Raw genomic sequence first — 20,198 nt, forward strand, 5'->3', positions numbered from 1 at the left:
CGCAGGGCGGCGTAATGCAGCAGCGTAGTTCATCACTGTTGCCACTTGTGCTGGAACAGTCGCAGCCGTCGCTTGAGGAACGCCCAGCGCCTGCTGGACTTCTTCACGGACGACATCCGCGAGCGTCACAACCTGGGGTTGTTGGAATGATGGCAGTAAGCGACAAAGTTCCTCTCGGACGATCTCACGGATGAGGTTGCGAAGGCTTTCTCCGCTTGCAGATGCGCTGTGGTAGTGGCTTAAGTAGTCCGGTTAAAGTGGTCGCTCGTAGTGGCACATCCGGGTGTCCGACTTCTCAATGGTCGATGCTACAGACTTTCAAATTCGTCCACAGTTTTCAGCGGGTTCCGGACAAGTCCTGCAAAAAGCGACTCTTTAACGCCTCGCCTCGCATTATTAATTTCACTCTCTCACTTTCGGTCATGTTAGGGTCGGCGCAGCAAAACAGGCACTTCATCTCCTCTACGTAGACCAGGACGTTTGGGAGTTGAAGTCTTGATTGGAGGATGAACTGAGCTCTTTCTTTTCGGACAGAACTTGCAAAGGCTTTTAAAAACCCTGCTTTGAGTATCTCCCAATCCTTTAGAGAAGTCTCGGGATTTTCGAACCAAACTCGGGCACGTCCTTGAAGAACAAAGTAGGCTTGCCTGAGTTTCGCAGTGTCGTTCCAGCCGTTGAATTCTGCCACACGGTTGAAAAGGTCCATCCAGTCTTCCACATCTTTATCCGGTCGTCCATGGAAGCAGGTGGGCTCACGAGGTTGGACGAAAACAACTGGTGCTGTAGGCTGGGCCATTGTCAGCGTCGATGCCTTCCGAAGTCGAACGGGGTCAGGCAGCAAACCGTGTTTGGGTTGTAGGCCTTGGAGTCGGCGGCTGGCTCGGTGACCTGTAGGCTAGTCCCCCAGGGCGACAGGAACAAGGCTGGGGTCTTCGCTTGAAGGATTAAAGGCAGCCCCTCCACCAGATGTCACGTGGTGGTGACAAGGTCGATGACACAAATGAAGAGTCGGTGATTGCACTGAAGAAGCTCTTTATTGGGCTGACTTGCGCCCGCAAAAGAACTAAGCAAGTTGGGGGCGATAGCAACAAACATGCTCGTCGATTGTCGAACAATGAATGACCGTCACACTCATCAACGTTCAATTTAAAGGCTGCTCAGAACAACCTAGACAACATCGCAAACTGCTACTAGCAAAACCTGGAACATTGTGGAAACATACGCAAGTGATCGGAATCTTCGAGACAGATCTCAGCGCATCGTTTGCGACAAAGAAAATGATAACGCGTCGTATTAGCACAACGAGCATGAAGAAACACGGGATACAGAATTGATACGCGTGCCAGAATCACAGTGATAAGGCCGCATGCCGGATGCTTATATAAAAAACAAGAAATACAGTTTTGAAGGTTTCGCGGCAGTATGATTGGTTTCATCCATCGCAACTTTTCTCTTGCCCTTGCCCCATTAAAACTGCTCCTGTATTACATTTTAGTATGTCCAACGGTTGAATACGCTGCCTCAGTGTGGGATACATACACAAACTCACTTGTCGCTGCATTTGAACCTGTCCAAAACTGTTCTGCCAAATTTATAACGCCAAATCAATCCCATCATGTGCCAGTGTCACAAGAGAAGAGAACTCTTAACCTTCCAGATCTTTCCATACAACATTGCATTTCTCATCTCAGTACTTTCCATAAACTACATTAACCCACAATAGCCTCCAGCAACCCCTATTTTTTCCTCCAGTGTATTTATTTCATTCCCTCAGATCGTCACTCAAAAGTTTATGTACCACAGTGTGGAGGATTAACCAGTACTAGATATATACATAAATTCTTTTGTGATGAAACTACATTGAATTGAAATCACCTATTCTCATAAACCCAGAGATGCTGTAGGTCTTCGTGTGCTGTAATTAGTATTCTTGGATTTTCTTTTCAGTTTCTTTCTCCTCTCTGTATGCCTGGCCTGCCTTGAGAATACTTAAATGAAATTGTCTTCCTCGCACTCAGCCTGAACGAAAGATGCCACACTAGAAACAACCAGGCCAGAAACAACCAGAAACAACATTCGCCACCCTGCTGTAAGCACCGCCCTTTCCATTCCCCCCCCCGACTCATTATTGTGCTTGAACTTGGGCAACTGTGGACAACATTCACCTGGAGAGACCACCAGAGCCCTCAGTCTATCCATGTCCGCTGATCCAAGCAGCCAGGGTCGTGGATGGGTGACAGGGAAAATAAGGAGTTCTTTAGATAGCATTGCATGTAGAAAACACACGCTCAGAGTGGTGTGAGCTCATTTGCTTCCCACAAGCGGCCGAGATTTTGCAAAGCCTAGTCCCCCATTTCACCCAGGGAGAAAATAAAAGCATGTTATACCAGTCCTGGAAGCAATGACGCAGGCCACAGCAGCAGCAGTGTTCATGCCAGCCAGCCTCGACAGCAAGCAGAGCTGCGCATGAGTCTTCTCTGGAGGGGCGCCGACCAAACACACCTGCACGTGATTACATGTCACAACACATGTGACGAGGCCATCAGCTGCGGCTGCACGTGAAAAGAAAAACAAAGGCCAGAAAAATACCTGCAGTGTTTCTCTACACCAAAGTGCAAGTACCTGCGGATCGGCATTCATGCAAAGTGTATGCTGCTTGATTGATAACCTATTGCAACAGCCCAGTTGATGCTGCCCCTTCCTTGCGTATCCCAGTGCAACCATGGCTACCAATGTGCCCAGGTACCCGAATCATGGAGTTTGAGCGCATATGCCGATGCAGCAACAAGTGTATGTTGTAGAGCTGGGCGATTATTCAAAACTTCCCCTTGCTGTTCACACCTCCCAAAGATTTAGAACTGGTAGAATGCCCCACACATCTCAAGTGGCAGCCAAACGTCGTATATCCAAATGTAATCCCACAGTTACAATTAAATAGCTGGAAACACTGAGCAAGCTTCCGCCTGTAACACAACGCAAAGCCCCGTGCAGTACTATATGTCGTTGTGTCACGTCATAATCACACCCGACTAGCTATAAAAGCACCAACAAAGACAGCCGTGCCTCAGCAGTTTCCAACCCCTCTGGTAGGAATCATCATGATGGCACGAACAACCAGATCAACATGCAAAGGCTGAGCAGGTTACGCTCCTCATCAAGAATGCTGTATTATGAGTGGTAGTGCTTTGTCTTCCCAGGTAGCATAAGCTGCCCTAACCCCTGCTTTGTCAATCTTATGTGCTGGCCAGCCAAAAATGCACCAGCCCCACCACCTGATGCTGCTCTGGCATATAGGGCCACTTAAGGCTGGTTCATATGCAAGCAATCAAGCAAACTTAGCAGCTAGTGGCAATGATAAAGTGAAAAACTTCTGATGTGTTGGAGCTGCGTAGCTCTCGCTGCTCGAGCTGCCGTGATAGCTCAAAACAGGTCTTTGCTTCGATGCAACAGAAATGCTTGCATGTGAAACTGGCTTTACAATGGGCTTCCTTGATTATCCACTTCTGACAGCCGGCAGGTCACCAGGGCACGGAGCCAGATATTTGTTTTTTTTCCTAGACTGCTCTGTCCCACTGAGGTCTGTGGTGCACATCACCTGTGTCAGCCTTATTAGTGTATTTCGCAACTGCTGCTGTTTCTTTGTTTTGTGCACATCTTAACATTGTACCTGATCTTTCCATTTACAAACAAACATATTCGCATCATATTGCACCCATAAAATTTGGATTCACATCTGTGAAGTCCATAGTCTTGGTTTACTTTATGGTAGCGTTCGAGGGCTTTCATGAGCGTGGCCGCAGATTCCAACTTCCAGTATGCACTCAGGCATGCGCATTAATGCACATTGTTAGCATGTGTAGTACAATGTGCGCACATTGTGCACATGCGCAGGTGAGTGTTCATGTTTTCTGAGCAGTGGAAAAATAAACATGCTTTGGAGGATGCTCAGAAATATTTGACAACTACCACATCCATACCCTTTAATGAAAGAGAAAAGCTTCTCAGTGTGGGCCACGATGTATACACGTCAACACAGAAGGCCAGATTCAAACGCTCATTCTGCACAGCAACAACGCACCACAGAGATACGCTGTACACTGCTTTCATGCCAGGCCCATTTTCTAATAAAGAATTAATCAAAATTTTCCAAGATCACTGCAGAAAAAGCAATAAAGAAATGCGTAAGCCTGAGCGTTGCTACGCTTTCCGCGAGACGTGCCAGTGGGATTCCGCGAATGACAGACGTTGACATTACCCCTTCCGGCTATCTCGACGTCATATTGACTTAATGGGCTGTAATTATTCAACTATTTAACCCACATCAACCTTTTTGTCACTTGCACTCCTTCCCTTGATGCTCTGTGCAATGTTATCATTCTTTTCCGATATACCAACCAGTTCCTCTTTTACTGCACCAACAAGTTCAAGCCCATGCAAAACCTGCCTACATAGCCATAAAACGTTTACGCATTAAAAAATGAACAGTATGCTGGTAAATATTTATTGAGAGAAGTACAGGCACTTTCACGAGAAGAATATTCGACCAGGTGATGTATGCCTGGAGAGATGGGCAACAGTCCGGAGAAACAAATCCCTATTCTTTTCTCTCACAACCCAAGGAAGAAAATCCCAAACTTGGAAAATGGAAAGGCCACAGTCGAGCTTTATTGTGGTTGGTGGGTTTTATGGCATATATGCAGCAAAGGCTATCAGTATGGGGCTGAAAAATCTTTCTGCTGTATGTATTGGACAATAGTTTTTTTTGTTTTTTTTAAATCTACAATTTTGAAGACGCCATTTTTTCAGAAATTAAGAATACATGACAAGTCAACAAGATCATTCTTCTTTAAAACAAAGATTCATTGTAAAAAAGTGTAAAACATTTTTTTCTCTTAGTGCTTACAATTTTATACTTGAATATAAGTTATGCAGTTTACAGTGTGGTCACCTCCGCATCCACCACATAGGCACTTGTCTTGTTTTGTCACTATGAAGTTATGTGTAAGTTGCGCATGTGTGTTGTGTGCGATTTCAAAAATGGCATACCATCACTTCACTTCCTTCAAATGCTCCTGATGAGTGCATGATTTCCATTCTCCCAAAACAGGCTTCACCAAGTGCCGCTGATTATTCACTGCGCTACTCCAAGTGGACTGCTACTTATCCCTTAGTTTACAATACACTGACTTCATGCAATCTTTAAAGGGTATATGCACTCTCTTGATTTGTATGTCATGAGCTTGAGCAGTGTATATATATGCTCTCTTACCTCTGGGTCTGGCATGACTGGCAGACAAAGACAGGTTTCCTTGTCAAAACCTTGTCTGCGCTTGCGAACTGAGACTCCTCATCAATCCATGTTCAGTGCTCTTTAATACTGTGCAGCCATCTCTTTCTCTCGTTCTACCCCGAACCCAGCTTAATTATATGTTTAGCCCCTAAATAGCGGCTGTTAGTTGTGTACGATGTTTCCCAGTTGTGGTGAGACTGCTATTCTGGGGTCAAGGGATATGAGTAGAGGGAGGCTGTTTAAACAATACTGTTTGTGATGTTCTTGTTCACTGTTTTTTTCAAGAGCAACAGGGATGGTGTAAGAAACAGCAGTGATGATGGATGCACACTATGGAAGTCTTTTTATATTATGCCACCTTCCTACTAACATTATTCTTTCAATGTAATCAGCTATTTTAGAACCACCAGTATAAAAGTTAATGATGCACTGAGGTGGAGCTCGTGTTTTATGAATTTGCGTAAATGTGAGATCACAGACTGCAGGAGCATTGCACGATGGAGCTAGTGGGCCCCATATTTGAGCAATGGTTTTTAATCTGTTCACTAAGCCGAAATTCTGGCAACTCTGGCAAAACTCTTCAAATTGCGACAGCAGTGGCTTAGTAGCTGGACGTTTTTTCCTGAATATCATTGCTTTGGTACAACCGAATAGCAGATGTACTTGGGTGGATTAAGAACATATGCAAAAATGTGGCTTTTCTGATTTCTAACGGGGGTTCACTTGTTCCAACGTAAAGACTGGCTATGGGACATGTTTTGTACACACCACCACATGAAAGGCACAAGCTTAAGTTGCATACTGGGTCTACTCTTTCCAGGTACGATGATGTTGCTGAACTATAGATCGACAGTCTAAAGAGAAGCCCAGTTTTGGATACCTGGGCCCGTATTCGAGTTTGCGTCGTTATCGAAGTGTCGCTATCTCACGTGACATCAAGTCATCTGATTGGTGAAAATGCCGGAACATGATGTTACCACCTCTTCTGGTTTCATAGTGTTTCGACCAATCATATGACTCAAGGCCATATGAGTTAGGGACACTTCGATAACGACGCAAACTCGTAATATGTGCCCTATACTATACTAATCGGCAATAGTATATTATAGGAGGAATTTTGGGAGACGCGACAGTGATAGGTGTGCATAAAAGGCATGCAATATCACACCACGAATGTTTGCGTGAGAGCCCTTTAAATATATTCGGAGGTTTAGGGGCTTTTTTTTGAGGGTGTTTATGCGAAGTATGAATGCAGGTTTGTCAAAAATTGAGCCCAAAAATTTATGCTTTTGTTTTACTTGTAGAACAGTGTTTTAAGGTGCACGATGGGTCAGTCTGTGTTTAACAAAACAAAAGAACAATGATCGTTTTTGAAGAAAAAACTTGAATCCATTTCTGATAGCTCAAATCGCTGCTTTGTTGAACTCCTTAACCACTTAAACAAGCTTGGCTGCAGGCCAGCTGGTGAGACGTTATAAAGTAAAACAGAAGAAACGACAGGACAGAGGCAGTTTTGTCTTCTTGCCTCTGTCCGTATATCTTGCTGTGCACTGTGATATGGTTACTCTGTTCACATATGGCCTTTCTCGATACTTCAGAGAAAATGAAAATAAAAATGAGCATGTAAATTTCAGGGCAGCATGTTCAAAAATAAAGGTGGCAGATATGAAATTTGGTGCTGGTTCATTAGAAGATGCACAGCATGACACTACAGGAGTGTGGAAATGAAAAAACTGGTCCACTGAATGCAGAAAGTTAAACTAAAGCCCACAAACCATAAGCTTTGCTCATCAGTGACGAGAAAAGAGAGCCGGCTTGAATTTTTTTTATGGCCTTATTACCGTTAATGTAACTTCTCACAGTTAAAACCGCTGCTACTTCCACCGTGACAATGGCCGAGCATGGGACACTCACCCCATCCACCACCTGTCCCAGGGCCGAGTGGAGCAGGTCGGATGCCTCGGGGCTTTGCTCTGAGAGGAATACCAGAGCATGGCACACACCTGCACAATCAATAAAAGAGAAGTTTATGAACAAACACTAACACTATTTCACCACACTCTGTTCTCATGTCTCCAAAAGGTTTCTAGTGCTCCCTCAAAGAAGGAAAGATCTGTGAACAAGCCGAGCTATGAATTCAGCATAGCAAGCACGTTTCCCTCCTACCCCTGCATTACCTAGCATTCACTGCACTGCTTCTGACCCTGCACAGATATATTTTTTCATCAACAATTGATTAGAGGTGTGCAAATATGTGAGATATTAAATATGAATCAAACATGTTTGTAATTTTATTTGTAATTTTATTTACATTCAAAAACTGAACTCAGAATTTAACGAATATTCAAGAGTTAGTGAATATATACCCAAAATTTTGGAAATCACAGTTTAACTGCACTGCTTACTTCACAGCAATGAACTGCTTTGACTGTGCAATGAATCATCCTCAAAATGCGGCGGGGCCATTTTGTGAAGGAGGGACCTTCCCTTTTGTGAAGAGGGCCCCCAACCAGTGTGTGCGAAGCAAAGCACTTGAAGAAACTCGGAAAAAATGCTTTCACTTTGGTTTCATCTCAAATGCCGACAACGATCGTGCAAAATACTGATGTATAAAATCTTGTAAAAACTGAATTTTTCAGCAGGGTATATATTTATATGGAATTCTAGTTTAATTTATTTGCAAACAGATGTGAATTCTGATATAAACGAAGCAAACAATGCTTGCTAACTTTTAATTTTGCATTTTTTTCATTGATCACGCATTCAGTTTAGTATTGGAAGCGTCTTTTTGCCCCATATTCATATTCGAAAATTTCAATATTGAAACACACCTAAAAATTGAATGCACATGAATGCCACAAGATTAAGTTCTTTCAAAATTCAACAAGGAGGGCCACAAGGAATGAGTTCCTGGTACAATGTGACTTGGTTTAGCTTAGCTTGGTAACTTGACAACTCCAACAATAAGGCCTCAAATAAGTGAAGAACAGCACAAACACTTATAGATCCAGCGACTCACAATACCCATCCAGTGTTTAAACACAAAAGGAGCATTGTTTGCAAGCAAAACAAGTCCTTTGCCACTTTCACACTAACAAACAAACACTGCTTTTGTATCACTCTTTATTGTTGTCTGTAACAAGCGAAGCCCACTACTAATACGAGAATGAAATCCTCATATGATGACCGGCTTCATTATAAGTGGGCCGCACTGTATCTACATTTCAATGGACAAAAATTGGGTTCCACGCACCTTACAACTTCACGAGAGGGACCTGCATCTTTTTGACACCTGTTGCCACACTACACTCACCATGGGAGGCAGCCTTCCTGGCTTCTGGATCAGGCGTGTGGGCCATGAAGGCTGTGCAGAGAAAAACGAGAAAGTATTTCACACAGTCAATAAATATTTTTACTGTTGTTACGACATGCATTGCATGCCAATGAAAAACAAACCAGTCTCTTCACATTCTAGTGGTGAGACACTAGAGTGGATCATCCTGTGATGCCACCGTGGCGCCAAGGGCTCTATCGACATATTTGTCTTTCACAGACCTGACAAATGACCTTTCACATAAGCAATGAGGGAGCCTAAAATGGCACCAGCAACATCAGGCAGGGTCAACACAACGAAGTGTTTATGACGTGCTATCTAAAGCCACACGACACATTTTGAATCCTTTTGAGAAGTGTTGCTTTTGCCCCCACCTGACTGATAGATCCCCAATAACAGTCACAGCCAAACTACCTTCCGGAATTTCGACCAATCAAGTGAGGGTGAAAGCGACCCTTTTAGGACAACACAATGTGCAGGCAAAACACACTAAAAAGTGTAGTTCTTATTTTGTCTCAAAAAGCGATAAACATGCCTCAAACCACAAGAGGACGATTAGATGCAAGGTGAGCAGGCATTATGCGTTACACACACCGAGGCTTCGTCCCTGCTTGATGAAAAAAAAAAGTGCAGCAGAACAAACTTGTTATGACCTCTTTGCAGATCCTCACTTGAATACATTCATTTTCCTGCCTGCCCGATCCCTTAATATCTGCCTCTGTTATCCCAGACATACCCATACGAGCTCTGGCCAAACAGGCAAGGGTGGCAGTTTTGTCCAGCAGGGTCCTAGGCTAGGGACTCCACTTAGGTAAAAGGCACTTTTGGGCCTGCACTCTTTTTTTTTCATCAATGGTTTTCGCCACCCTACCCATTAGCATCCAGATGTCAGCTACCCCCCTATGTGAAACACAAATAAATACTCGCTTCAGCCGAGTCTTACAAACGTGCCCATGTAGCACAGGTGCCTGACTTGCGATCCAAGGTGCCATCTGAGCTGGGAGCTCCTGCCAACCCAGCTATTGTATGCGGTCACCTGCTACGTGATTTTTCATTCACAACACCAACGCCCGATTTTCTGAAGAACAGGGCCTTTGGACACTACCACACTGATAGATTATTTACATAGAAAAATGTTTTTTTTTTTTTGCACACAAAAGAACATTTCACAGATGTTAGGCCACACAGCTGTACTCTAGAAATGGGATTTGCATGATATTATAATAGCCACTAATTTATTTTCTGGATTACTATCATTTGCTATAAACAAGGCAAGAAGCTGTCGGATGAATATCAAGTATACCAGTAGGCCTCATGCAGTCCGAGTTGCAAGTGTTGAAAAAAATAAAATGGGAAAGTTGAACACGGCAACTAAGAAATGGGGGATTAATCTTTGAGGAACCAAGCATACGCTGCATTCTACAGCTGCACGATGCATTTAGGAAAGTCTGCTGCATGACGCCTTAACATCGCAACCAGCTGGGGTACTTCAGCGTGCACGGAACAAAACCACTAGTTCCAGGGAACAAAACCACTAGTGTTCGCACTCTGCAGCGGCCACAATGAGGCCAGGATTCAATCTTGTCACTGAGCCACCTCTGAACCGAAATTCATCAAGCTCCACAGCTCAGCTTGACTATTTACAAAGAGAAAAGCATACTTCTGATAAATCAATGCCTGCCTTGCTAACTAAAATGCCTTAAAAACAGCAAAAACAGCAAAATGCACTCAGTGCAGGGCGAAGACCTCTCCCATAACCCTCAAATTATCCCAGTCCTGCGCAAGCTGCATCTGCCTGATCCCCACAGCTTCCTAATCTCATCTGGTAACCTTAATTTCTGCTCCCCCCCCCCCCCCCCCACGCTCGCCTTCCCTTGGAGCCCACTCTGTCACCCTTAGTAACCACCGAACACCTTGCTTTCACAAAGCAAGCCTTGCCCATGCCCATTTCTTCTTAATTTCAACTAGAGAGTTAATATTGTCCCTATAATCTTCCATTACATAGCTCACTGCAATATCCTCAACTTAGACTACACCTTTTTCGTTAGGGTTCAGCTGGGCCACTCCTGTGGGTCCCCATAAATCCACGGCTGCAAAATACACCACAGTGGCAAAGATTATTCAAACTCTATGGTTTTTCGATAGCGACTTCAGTGGTTGCCAATGATCCCGGTGTAGTAGAAGGGCCGAACACGTGAGAGTTAATAAAAATGCAGCCCTCACAGTGCAGGCCTGCTGCAGCCAGAGCCCAGATGGACGACGCTGCTGCGGTGCGCAGGGGTCCCGGCAAAGGTCGTGGCAGATCTTGCAACGCCCCTGCCAGGGCCTGGGCCGCAGCCGCTGCTCGGGGCACGCTCCACAGATGGGACCAGTGCAGGAGCAGGTGTGCACTGCACCCCAGGCAGCAGGCACTGCCATCCACAGGGTCACGCACCAGGCCCCGCCAACAGGGCTCGTGAGCACACTCTCCCTGCACAGCCATTCCACACCAGGGCGGAGCACATTACATGAGAGGGAGGGGGGAGTACAGATAAACTGCAAAGAATACTCAAAGGAAGAAAAACGGCGATGAGGACTAGATGGTTAAACATTTTCTGCTACACTACGAAACAGACAGACAAGGAACAGAACAACCAATGTACTTCTCCTGTGTACGTTGGTTGTCCCGCTTCCTCGTGTGTCTGTTTGATAGTGTAGTGTACAATTTTCTCAAAAAAGTCAAAGGAATAAAAAGAAGTTACTATCCAACAACAAATACTAAATACTTAGCATCGTTCATAATATATACATGTTAGATGAACATTTGATACACAGGGAGAAAAATGTTCATTCTTCTATCACACACTACAGAACTATGAAGCATGTTTCGCAATGAGATTTTCACGATTCATAGCTCTCGGTATCGAATTCCATTCATTGCTCAACACTTATTGCGGAGGACAAATACACAAAGTGTGCGTGTAGCAAGAAACACATAAAATACAATTCGGATATGTGAAAGCTTTTGCGCACAGTTGGCGGTGACAAAGACATGCAATGCTTAACTCGAGAGTGTGTTGCGGCAGCATGTGGAGCATTTGGTTGTGGCGATAGCTAAGACATTCTGTATTCACTTCCCATGACACATTCCTGGGCTAAAATCTGCTCTGCTCCAGAGGCCCTTTCTTTCTTTAGTGTGAAAGTGCAACAAGTGGATGAAGAAGTGTTCGATGATTTGTAAGGCTCTGAACTTCTGGATCAGTGCTTTCGCATTAATAAATGAAAGATTAATTGTTGCGGCCTACCATGACATAACTTGGTAACATATTCTACTCCCTAACGGTCCACAAGAAAAAAAGCCATCCTGAGCAACCAAGTTTTGTGCCAAATTCATGTACCTATAACTCTTAGTAAACTCGGGAAGATCTGCAACAGAGTTGATGCACACATTTCATGCCTTTAACACTAACAACTGAATAACAAATGGAGTGAAAAAGTTCATAGTAATTCCTGATCTACGATTAGGAATTGCAATACACACTGGAGCTGGCCATGGTCCCCCTTTTGACAAAGTTCAATAAAAAACCTACTTATCATCTCTCTATGCCCGCAGAGAGCTTCAATAACTGTTCCATCTTCAAACCATCTTATACTCTTCCCCCTCTTTCACAAAGGTAGGGCCAAAGGAAAAAAAAGCCCTCTGTCGATAACAACTGCAGTCAGTGCATACAACAATTCAATTTCAGTTATCTTCTCCTTACATAAGAAGAGGAAGTTTAATGTGCTTGCTGAAAAAAAAAAAGACAACAATGAAAAAGAGGCAAAGCAACAAATACAAAAACTGCATTGAAAATCCAAAAATGGATTCAGAGAATTGACAGCAAAGCAAACAAAATTACAAAGAAGATAAAAATGCTTTTCAAGTGACTTCATAGTTGTTCACAAATGTTTTTTCCGTGCAAGTGGCTATATTTTCAGGCATGAAAGAATAAGCCATTTATTAATGCTAGCAGGCAGGAATGCATGGCAAAGACTGGCTGAGGTTTAAAAGAAGTGATTTTCTCAGAAGTTTGGTTTGGTTTGGTTTGTGGGGTTTTACGTCCCAAAGCGACTCAGGCTATGAGAGATGCCGTAGTGGAGGACTCCGGAAATTTCAACCACCTGGGGTTCTTTTACGTGCATTGACATCGTACAGCACATGGGTTAGAAGTTCGTGTCTGGACTTTGGGTGGTTACAGAATGTGTAAAAGTGACACAGAACAGTTTTTACAAAAGATAGTGCAAACAAGACAAGGATGACACAAATGTAAATGAGACAGGTGCTAACTTGCAGCTTTATTAGAAAAAAGCCACGTCAAATATATAGGAGCTGTCAGTGAAAAGCACAATCAGAAGAATAGCATGTGGAAAATAAGAAAAGCACAGTTCCAGGGAGGCAAATAAACAAAAAGGAGATAACAACCTACTCAAACGTAATCACTGCTCCATTGCGCTCTTTTAAAGGTTGAGATAAAAGATCTAAGATCAACAAATAACTTAACTGGCTAAAATAAAAAAAAACAAGCAAACTCAAGAGAGTAAAAAGAGAGGTAACATTATTGCATAAGGCTTCTAAGCAAAAATCAAACATAAGATATAAATATAAACTGGCCAACAAGGAAAGAAAAAAAAGATCAAAAGCATACAGTGCTCCATTCCACGTGTTTCTTCTACCCCACAAGGCTTCTACACCACATTTGTTTTAACGTGGAGCCTTGTACACTCCTGGTTTATCTTTTTCTTCCTACTTTTCTGTTTATGTATCTCGGACACAACAGGTACATAATCACTCCAGTACTATTATCCACCTGCTTACAGGTAATGTTTAGAGATGTAGATTGGGAACAGTTAGAGACCAGAGTTGGCAATCTACAAATCATTGATGATATTGCCTTGCTAAGGAACTCAGGGAATGAAATGCAAAGCATGACCGATTATCTAGACATGCAAAGCAGAACGATGATCCTAAAAATTAATATGCAATAAACACAAGTGACTTAACAAACTCTGGGAAGGGAATAGCAGGTACCAAGCTGCTGGATGTGGTAAGAGAGCACACTTATGTAAGGCAGAAACGGACTCCAGATCCTGCCCTCGTGAGTGAAATAGCTTGAAGAAAAAGGATGGGGTGGAGCGCATTTGGCAGGCATTCTTCAAAACAATGCATCAAGCTATGGAAAGGAATGTGATAGGTACGTGTAATATTAAGACAAATGAAGTGAGCAGAGTGGGTCGGAAAAAGAAGTCAATCACATTCTAGTCGAAATCAAGAGGTAGAAATGGGTAGGGCATATAATGCAAATACAACCTGCAGTCACTAAAAGTAAATGACTAGATTCCAAGAAAGGGCAAGTGTAGAAGAGAACTTAGGATGATATCATGAAGGGGTTCTGTGGCCACAACTTGTGGGTTAATTATAGGAATATGGGAGAGGCCAGCAGTGCACGTAAAGCAGGTTGATAAAATATTTGTCTCACCACAAAGATTAAAATGAATAAACCTTGCATATTAAAAGGAAGAAGCTTTATGGCAATGACATACATCTACTGTTGAACATGAAAGAGAGAGGGACAGCACTTTTTAAGACACACTGGGCAGCACATTTCCCTACTTTTTACCTCTTCTTTCTTCATTTCATTGTTTTTTTTTTTTTTTAGAGTGGTGGCAGTCTTTGGATCAATGCAATAGCACCTGTAAGTAGTGCTTCTGGACACTCCATATCCCTGATACATCTCCTGAGCCCTTATAAAGCAAAAAATCAACTGGTAACATCCTGCCAATATGTTGTTTAGTTTGGTGACTCCACTCAAAACTGCAATTGGTGTTGGAAATGTTGGGAATGCACACCCAGGCACGAATTCCCCGAGTTCAATTCCAGTTCAAACCAAGTGATAGTATTCAAAGCCTGAGCTGAACTGCTGAAGAGCACAATACAGTATGCTTAAAGATCAGATAAAGAGAAACTTTAAAAAGCACTCAACAATTTCCACAGCTCCCAGGCTAGGAAGTTTCTTGCCCACTGTTACAAATTCTTCGCTATAAAGACCCTAGTATCCTGACCAGCTGTAACAAGTAGCAAAGTTGACAGAAAAACAGCCTCAAGGCACCTTGTGCAAAGTGAGTCATGTAAGCAGATCACACAGCTATCTCCCAGCACCATGTATGCCTCTTCTGTTCTTCTGAATATGCCAGCCTTGATAATCATCCAATGTTCTCATCCATGACAGCCATGAGCAGAATGATTACGGAGAGGAGAAAGCCACTGTAAATCTGTCGTCCAGTCGACACGTGAACCGTGGTGTGAGAGCAAGGATTCAGTGAAAGAAGAAAGAGGGTGCTGAATTAATTTCGACAATCTTGAGTTTTTTTAGCATGCACTGACATTAATTGGCATGGCACACCACACACACGGATGCTTTATTGGGGCGGCCACGATACGGCGATTGTCAGAATTGGTGCTCTAGCACTATGAACAGATGCATTGACAAATGTATAGCAGTTCACAGCGATTAATGTCCAGATTGGTGCTGCGTGTAGTCAAACTCATTGATGTAACCCTGCAGAGTAAAGCAAAGGCAAGCAGTGTAAAATACACACAAGGCATAACATGCATATTCTTGCTGTTTTTCTAACTAGGGGGGGGGGGGGGGGGGATATGCTTATATTTCCCCAAAGCTATTATTTTGCAGTGTAGCATGAATATCTATAGGCAGCTCTCCGGTGTGTGTTGCATGCATATTATCTAATGCATCCGTCATAGATGAGAAAATGAAATGAAGATATACTAAGGTGCAGAACTTTTCCTTGTTATATGTTTAGGCTGCTGGCGAAAAGGAATACACCATGGGTTTGTGTGCTGCTGAGCCCGAGACCAGACAACGGTTTCAACATTACAACGTTCCACAGCAGATCAAAGTTTTGGGGAATGATGCAATACAACCCCCCCCCCCCCCTTCCCCCATCACCCTACCTTCCCCCTCTGTAGGCATGCATGCGCAGAGGTGGGGAGGGGGGGAGGCAGAGGTAAATTTGGCTTCCCCTACTGAAGAACCCTGTGCACGCCTACGCACCCCCCCTTAAATAAAGAAAAGATAGAAAGATGCGCACTTGCGTGTATTTGTATCCTGCTCGCCATTCGCTTTGCCGAGTACTGCCACAGAATGAGCATAACAACAACAATGAAGAGACCGCTCTCCGCGAACTACCTGCCATACATTCTCTACAGTGCTTGAACGAAGCTTCAAGGATTACGCTTTGCGCGTCATTTACGAGTGGCACAGGGCTCGAAGTATTGTGCACGTACATTCCCATGCCATATGATACAATTGTCATAACTGCACTAGAAAGGGCGCCATTCTTACGCTTCAGACAACGTGTAAACTCAAAAGCAAATGAAAGCGCACGAGCAATTTAGAAATCCATCAAGAACACATACGCTAGTCACTGCATGATAGTGAAAGCCTTCGATGGGTGTTGCAGCTACAATAGAAACAACAAAACAACGAGTCGCTCGATTTGCCAGGAACCATGCATTCTTATTGTTTTCTTCGCGGCACAGTTAACTCCATTCAGAACCCAGTTCAGCGCCAGCTTACCATCAAAAGCTCTTGCGGACCACGGTCAGGACACACTTAAAAGTGGCCAGTACACAAGCTGTCGACAAGTAAACATACGGTGTAAAACTCAAGTCGTCCAAGTAGCGCGCCAGACGAAAACACTTTTTGGACGACGCTAGCTTCTGGTCACGTGACAAGCACAATAATCAAATTACGATAACATTAAAACTTCAAAAAAAAAAACGTCACAAGGAATCTTTAAATTGTGTATAATATATTATAATAAAAACATCATGGGCGTGACATGGCCGGAAATAATGTTCAAATGGTTTCGGTTGCGGTTTCGCACGCTCCACCTCCATGGTTTGAAACTTGAAATACACCGCATGTGTAGACGATGCTACTTGTACCTTCTGACGTGCTTCTGACCGGCCGAACTTGGGCCGAACCATGGGCCGAACATTGGCCGAACATTCTGCCGCTGGCGAGCTGGTCGTTTCAGCGATGACCGCTCCGGGCGGCACGAGAGGATAGCTTAAGCGGAAAGGCGGTAGGGCAGGACTTGCAAACTCTAGTTAGGAATTGCGGAGACGATGGGGACGCATATAAGCTTCCGTTTTAGCCCAGTTATGCTGGGTCTAATGATTTTAAACGGATCAACTGATCAGGATCTTAAAATACAAGGCCATAAAATACCCAGAGTCGTGCAGAATATAAATATCTCGGGGTATAGGTAACCGAAGGATTGACATACATTGAAAAGCATGAGCAATCACTTGGGACAAAATGGCGAAACAATTCCGGGATAATGAAGCATAGGGCGCTGTGGGGATACAAATGGTATCAGGTGCTGAGGGGTATTTGTAGAGTAATTATATATATGATGCCCGGGCTTACTTTCGGAAATGCGGTCTTGTGCCTAAAAGCAGAGCTACAGTCGACACTAGAAATAAATCAGAGAGCCGTCGGACGGACACTGGGAGCCCACGGCAAAACCACAAATGAGGCGGTACAGGGAGATATGTGCTAGGCATCTTTCGAAGTACGGGAAGCTCAGAGTAAAATATTATGTGAGGAACACCTGAGGAGACTGGACTGTAACAGATGGGCAGCTAAAGTATTTAAATACCTATACCTAAAAAGCGTCGACTTACAATGGAGGAAAATAACTAAGAAACTAACCAGTAAGTATGCTAGTCACAAGGGCAAAGAAATAAAAAGCGTTAAGCAACAGGTGAAAAACGCAGAAGGTAAAAATTGGATAAATTCTATGGAAAAGAAACAGAGTGTAGAACTATACCGAAAATGGAAAAGGCAAATCAGAAAGGAAGCTTTCTTTGATAACAGGTAGTGCCCTACTTTTTGAAGTTAGCTCAGGGTGCCTTAGAGGACGCAGCTACAAAAAAAGAAATTTAACCATGAAAATGACACATGTGCAGTATGTGGTAAACCCAAACCAATAACCAACTTATACTCGTATATGGTGGTATTCATCAGGAAGTCGATGCAGGCGCACTCACTCTTCGTGTGGACTGGGGGTTGAGATACCACGTGGCCGGGTGAATGAACCTGCGGTGGAAGCTAGCAAAAAGAGATTGGAAGATTGGTGGCTTAAAAGCGGAAAAGTGACATAATGCTAGTAATGTAGAAACAAAAATTCAATAAATGGAAGGGTGGCAAAGTGAACCGACCTAGAACAATAATTAAGATGTAGAGGAAAAACGAGCATGATAGCAATTACTACCATCCCATTTCAATGGGGATGCTCATAAATTGCATCCAATGCTAGAGGAGCGCATATCTGCTATGATGCTTTAGAGCACTGTAGTGCTGCTGAGCAAACGAGTGAAGCACCTCTGTCACCGGTAGTTCGGTCCGCAAAGGCGCGCAACAATAAATTGTGCCACTCATGCACGACTGACTAAACGTAGTATTAAACCGACAAATGTCTAAGGCACTTTTATGATCACACAAATTTTTATTAGTGGATGCTCCGGTTTATTCGGGCTAGACTGCAGTCCTCCATTGAGGCTCGCGAGGAATATGAAAAACAAATTTAGTGTGTTTTAGACTGAGCGTAATTTGATTGTTTGCGCCACGTACGTGTAAATAGAGATATGTGAAGATTGCTTGAAGACATAAATTATATGCCAGGGGCTGGTTAATACTTATTTGAATGGGGGCGGATACATATGAACAGGTAGTTGTATAAAAACAAAAAAACGAAACAGATCAGTGAGAGCTCTGTTTTATTTTTTATGCAACTGCCTGTACATATGTATCCACCCACATTCAAACAAAATAGATCAGCAAGAGTTCTTTGCCCTGCCGCGGGGGTGCATGGTAAGACGCCCGACTACTGTGCCGGAGTGCCCGGGTCTCCAGGAGGAGATCCGGGCACTCCGGGCAGTTCGTCTTATGGGAAGAGACTAACTGGAACTGCGACTGCGCTCTCTGCAGACACGTGTTTTCCTGCTTGACCAAACAGCAAAGTATCATATAGTACGACAGACAAGCAATGCGATGCAACGGTATCAACGCAGGACATGACGCACAGAAGCAGACGCCCAGAACATTTCCTTTGCGGCGCGCGCGCGACTAACAGCGCCACCTACGCTTTTCATCGCACCGGTGACACCCACGCTCCCATTGCCGCGCGCTGAAGACGGCGCACTTAAGGTATAGCACAAGGACTAACGGCCATTGTCTAGGCGTAACTCCTGTACGCGTCAGGCAATGAAGTTTTTTGTTTTTCAGCCCGACGGGCCCATGCCCGATGGGCCGTCGCCGCATACCGCCCGTGTATTTAGCAATCTGTGGTTGGGTCCCTCCAACTACAGGCTTTAGAATAGGCTTGCTCTCATCGGTGAGTATACCTATGCGCACTCCTCGAGATGCCGATCAGGGCATGGGCCTAACGAGTGTTGCAACGCTAAACGCGATCAGTTTAATCGCTCGATTACTCGCGCAGAAAATCGGCGCACAAACAGCATACAACCGTATATCGTTTTTAATGCCAATTTGAATGACTTCCTTGCTTCGATCAAAATTCATTTAAAATAGCATAAGGCCTTCTTTTGAGTCGTCGATGCTGCAGCCGACGCGGATTTCGAATACATTCTGATCGAATTAGACAAGTATACAGCGCCTAAACTGGTATTAAAAATGATAGACGGTTGTATGCTAAATTTGTGTGCAAAATTTCAGTCCGAATAAGTCAGCGATTTAACCGATAGAAGCACAGTTCGCGTCTACTGTTGCAAAAGTTTATAGTATATATTCGCAGCTAGAATACTTATTAATCATACAATATATATTTCATGATAGGAAACGCAGACCTCAAACGGTATCCATAAATACTGCTGCAGCCAGTTTCCCAGGCATGTAACGTTAATTCGAATGCGTCTTCCTTATATGGACCCGTTAATGAAAGAAAGGTACCTGCAGTTCTCTCCAGTGTGTAAACACTGATTGTTTGTAAAATTATTTGTTGCTACTGTAAGAAAGAGGAAAAGGACCTGTACTGGCCTGCCAACTGGCTATATCTGAGCTACCACCGCTGCCTCGTGCGGACAGAGGAGGAATTGAGAGATCAGAGAAAAGAGAAGATAAGATATGATATGAAAGACGCGCCTCGCAACAGCCATCGTCCGCCGCCGAAACGACAGCGAGTGCAATGGCGGCATGCAGACGGAGACAGATGCCTGTGGAAAAGAGATCCACATTGAAAAAGGCGAAGGCCCCTGTCTCCCAGCCCCGCAAGGCCGGGAGAAGCCATGTAGCCCACAGCTCCCCAACCCTGCAACATTAGAAAACTAGCAAACTTTCGGCAGATAGCGCAGAAGACAGTCAGCTCCCTAAACGTCGTTTCCTATAAAAATATTTCCAATCATGTGGCTGTTTGTCTCAGATTTATTATTGAGCATTTTGTTAACACAATCTTGCCCCCCCCCCCCCCCCCCCCCTTCCTGTGTATTATAGAAGCCGCGCTCAATGCGAT

General features: G+C 44.0%; 1 protein-coding gene across 1 annotated transcript in view; it reads right to left on the reverse strand.

Moving 5' to 3' along the window:
- Nucleotides 1-16,376, reverse strand: part of LOC146200454 (uncharacterized) — a 102,001-nt gene extending 85,625 nt beyond the window's left edge. The window contains exons 1-5 of the mRNA XM_084592369.1: nucleotides 16,238-16,376; nucleotides 10,848-11,094; nucleotides 8,604-8,654; nucleotides 7,205-7,293; nucleotides 2,388-2,502 (exon numbers count right to left, since the gene is read on the reverse strand). Of these exons, the coding sequence (XP_084448495.1) occupies nucleotides 2,388-2,502; nucleotides 7,205-7,293; nucleotides 8,604-8,654; nucleotides 10,848-11,094; nucleotides 16,238-16,240 (505 nt within the window). The 5' untranslated portion in view covers nucleotides 16,241-16,376. The remainder of the gene's footprint in view (nucleotides 1-2,387; nucleotides 2,503-7,204; nucleotides 7,294-8,603; nucleotides 8,655-10,847; nucleotides 11,095-16,237) is intronic.
- Nucleotides 16,377-20,198: the final 3,822 nt, after the last annotated feature.

The sequence above is a fragment of the Amblyomma maculatum genome, chromosome 2 (assembly GCF_055883805.1).
Source record: "Amblyomma maculatum isolate TAMU_Amacu chromosome 2, ASM5588380v1, whole genome shotgun sequence".
NCBI lineage: Eukaryota > Metazoa > Arthropoda > Arachnida > Ixodida > Ixodidae > Amblyomma > Amblyomma maculatum.